At 42.2% G+C, this 2954-nt stretch overlaps 1 protein-coding gene across 1 annotated transcript; it reads left to right on the top strand.

Annotated features, from left to right (window-relative positions):
* The first annotated feature begins 1291 nt into the window (after positions 1-1291).
* Positions 1292-2676, top strand: LOC121765505 (DNA damage-repair/toleration protein DRT100-like). The gene has a single exon (XM_042161687.1). The coding sequence runs from the start codon at positions 1508-1510 to the stop codon at positions 2612-2614; it is 1107 nt and encodes a 368-aa protein (XP_042017621.1). The 5' UTR covers positions 1292-1507; the 3' UTR covers positions 2615-2676.
* Positions 2677-2954: the final 278 nt, after the last annotated feature.

Raw genomic sequence — 2954 nt, 5'->3', positions numbered from 1 at the left:
CCACTTAAAGACACAAGGAGTATTAAATTTATAATACTTGCGAATGAAATGAGCTAATAAAATACTCTCTCTGTATTAAAAAAATAAAAACTTTTGAAACATCACGAGTTTTAATGCACAATTGGTAAAGTAAGTGAGAAAAATTGGTAAACTAAGAGAGAAGAAAAGAAAAATGAGTAAAGTAAGAGGGAGGAAGAGAAAAAGTAGTGAGAGTAGAGTAAGTGGATTGTGGGGAGTATTAAATTTAAGGAACGACCCAAAATAGTTCCTATTTTTAAAAAATAGAGGGAGTATGTGGTCTACTTACCATAAATAGTAAAAGTGATATGAGACAATTAATGGGAACCAAACAAAATGATAAAATGAGACAATTGGAGTAGTTGTAGTTACTGGGATTTATATATTAAAAGTTATTTCGAGCGTACATGTACTTGTACACTTACTTAACATATGTATACGAGAAATTCTACATCCACTTGTAACTCTAATGAGATTAAATAACTTTAATAATGGTTTATTTTATACTCCCTTCGTTCCACTTTAGGAGTCTCAGATACTTTACCATTTCTTTATTTTAACTACTCATATTTATTATCATTTTTAATGTTGAGAAGAGTCTTCTTTTTCCTAGATCGTAGCTTCCAGATAGATGATGGATGAAGGATTTATAATAAAGAACTTGGTTGCCCATTATCTGATATGATAACAGTTGCAACTCTAAAAGGTAGAAAATTGTTCGAATTAGAGATAATTGGGTCGACACACCATCTAAGTGGACCACTAACTTATTATGGAATCTCGGCACTTGTCTCGACAACCGCTTGCTCTTCCTCGATGGACCGCTAAGCGTTAGTCCTCGGCAATGTGTAGAATAGAATTCGAAATGTTAATGATAAAAACTAGCACACTTTAAAATATAAGGGTAATGATCTGAGATAAATTTTCTATTTTTGAAATGAGACACTTTTTATGTCGATTTCCCAAAACAGTAAACAAGACTAGTTTCATGGACGGTGGAGTATTATTAAACTCTTTCATATAGGGGAGGGGCCAAACTGCCATTCAACAGAACCATACTCTCTCCCTCTGTCCACTGTCTCATTTTGTCATTTTCGTCTGTCAATAAATAAATGTTTCATTTATTTTTTTACTACTTTTGGTAACCCTACATTCGACTAACTTTATTTCACTCACATTTCAATATAAAAATAATATATATAAGTAGGACCCGATTTCCATAAATATTTTCTACATATAAAAATAATATATATAAGTAGGACCCGATTTCCACAAATATTTTCCTCTCACTTTCTCTTATATTTCTTAAAATACATGCCCGATCAAATTGGTATTATATTTGTGGAAGAAGGAGGGAGTACTACTATTTATTCGACTGAACGTGCATGCCTGCAGTGAAGTAGCATTCTCACATGCAAACCTCTGTCACACAACCCAACTTCTTCTAGATAGAGATAAGAAACAAAGAGCTCCACCGCCGACGCCGACGATGGCCACCACCGCCTTCTATTCATTCTCCGCCATATTATTATTATCATTACTCTTCTCCTTAACCAATGCCTGCTTCCCCTCCGACCGCGCGGCCCTCCTCGCCTTCAAATCCACCCTCCACGAGCCCAACCTACACCTCTTCGACTCCTGGTCCGGCAGCAACTGCTGCCACCGTTGGTACGGGGTCAGCTGCGACCGCGAGACCAGCCGCGTCGCCGACATCAACCTCCGCGGCGAGTCCGAGGACCCCCTCTTCCGCAACGCCAACACCTCCTCCGGCTTCATGACCGGCTCCATCTCCCCCGCCGTCTGCCTCCTCCCCCGCCTCTCCGCTCTCACCCTTGCCGACTGGAAAGCCCTCTCCGGCCCCATCCCCCCCTGTCTCACCTCCCTCCCCTTCCTCCGCATCCTCGACCTCGCCGGCAACCGATTCTCCGGCCAGATCCCCCCCGACCTCGGCCGCCTCTCCCGCCTCGCCGTCGTCAACCTCGCCGACAACCAGATCTCCGGCCAGATCCCGGCCTCAATCGCCAATCTCACCTCCCTCACGCACCTCGACCTCCGCGGAAACCAGATCTCCGGCCAGATCCCGTACAATTTCGGGAATCTGAGAATGCTGAGCCGCGCTTTGCTCAGCAGGAACAAGCTCACCGGTTCAATTCCGCCCTCTCTCTCCTACATCTACCGCCTCTCCGATCTGGATCTGTCTCTCAACAGCCTCTCCGGCCCGATCCCCGCCGGACTCGGCAAAATGGCGGTGCTCGCCACATTAAACCTCGACGGCAACAAAATCTCCGGTACGATTCCGGCGACGCTGATCGGATCGGGGATTAGTATTCTGAATTTGAGCAGGAACGAGATTGGAGGTGACATTCCGGATGTGTTCGGGGCGAGATCGTATTTCACGGTGATGGATTTGTCGTACAACAATCTTAGCGGGAGGATTCCGAAATCGATATCGGCGGCGACGTTCGTAGGGCACCTGGACGTGAGCCATAACCACCTCTGTGGGGCCATACCGGCGGGGGCTCCGTTTGATCACCTTGAAGCGTCGTCGTTTGCGTACAATGATTGCCTCTGTGGGAAACCGCTTAACCCTTGTTAGTTTGAATAATGTTTTGTGTCACCTTATCTTATTTCAATATTATTATCAATATTTAATACTCACTCTATATTTATCTTTTTCTCTAAATATATACTACTACATGATAATACAAGATCGTATTAATGCCAAAACACTCCATTATATGCTAAACACAAAACCAAAATAATACTCCCTCCTTCCTTCCAATTAAATTGAGTCATTTCTTTTTTAAATAAAAAATAAAATATTTAATAACTCCTACTTTATTCCATTACTTATTTTTACTCTCTCTGTATCTCTTACTTTAATAAGTACAATTTCTTAATCTTTGTGCTCAAAAATTGATGGAATATAGATTATT

Source organism: Salvia splendens, chromosome 14 (genome assembly GCF_004379255.2).
Source record: "Salvia splendens isolate huo1 chromosome 14, SspV2, whole genome shotgun sequence".
NCBI classification, from domain to species: domain Eukaryota; kingdom Viridiplantae; phylum Streptophyta; class Magnoliopsida; order Lamiales; family Lamiaceae; genus Salvia; species Salvia splendens.
Note: the sequence above shows the minus strand (reverse complement) of the source record. Positions and strands in the feature narration are given on the sequence as shown.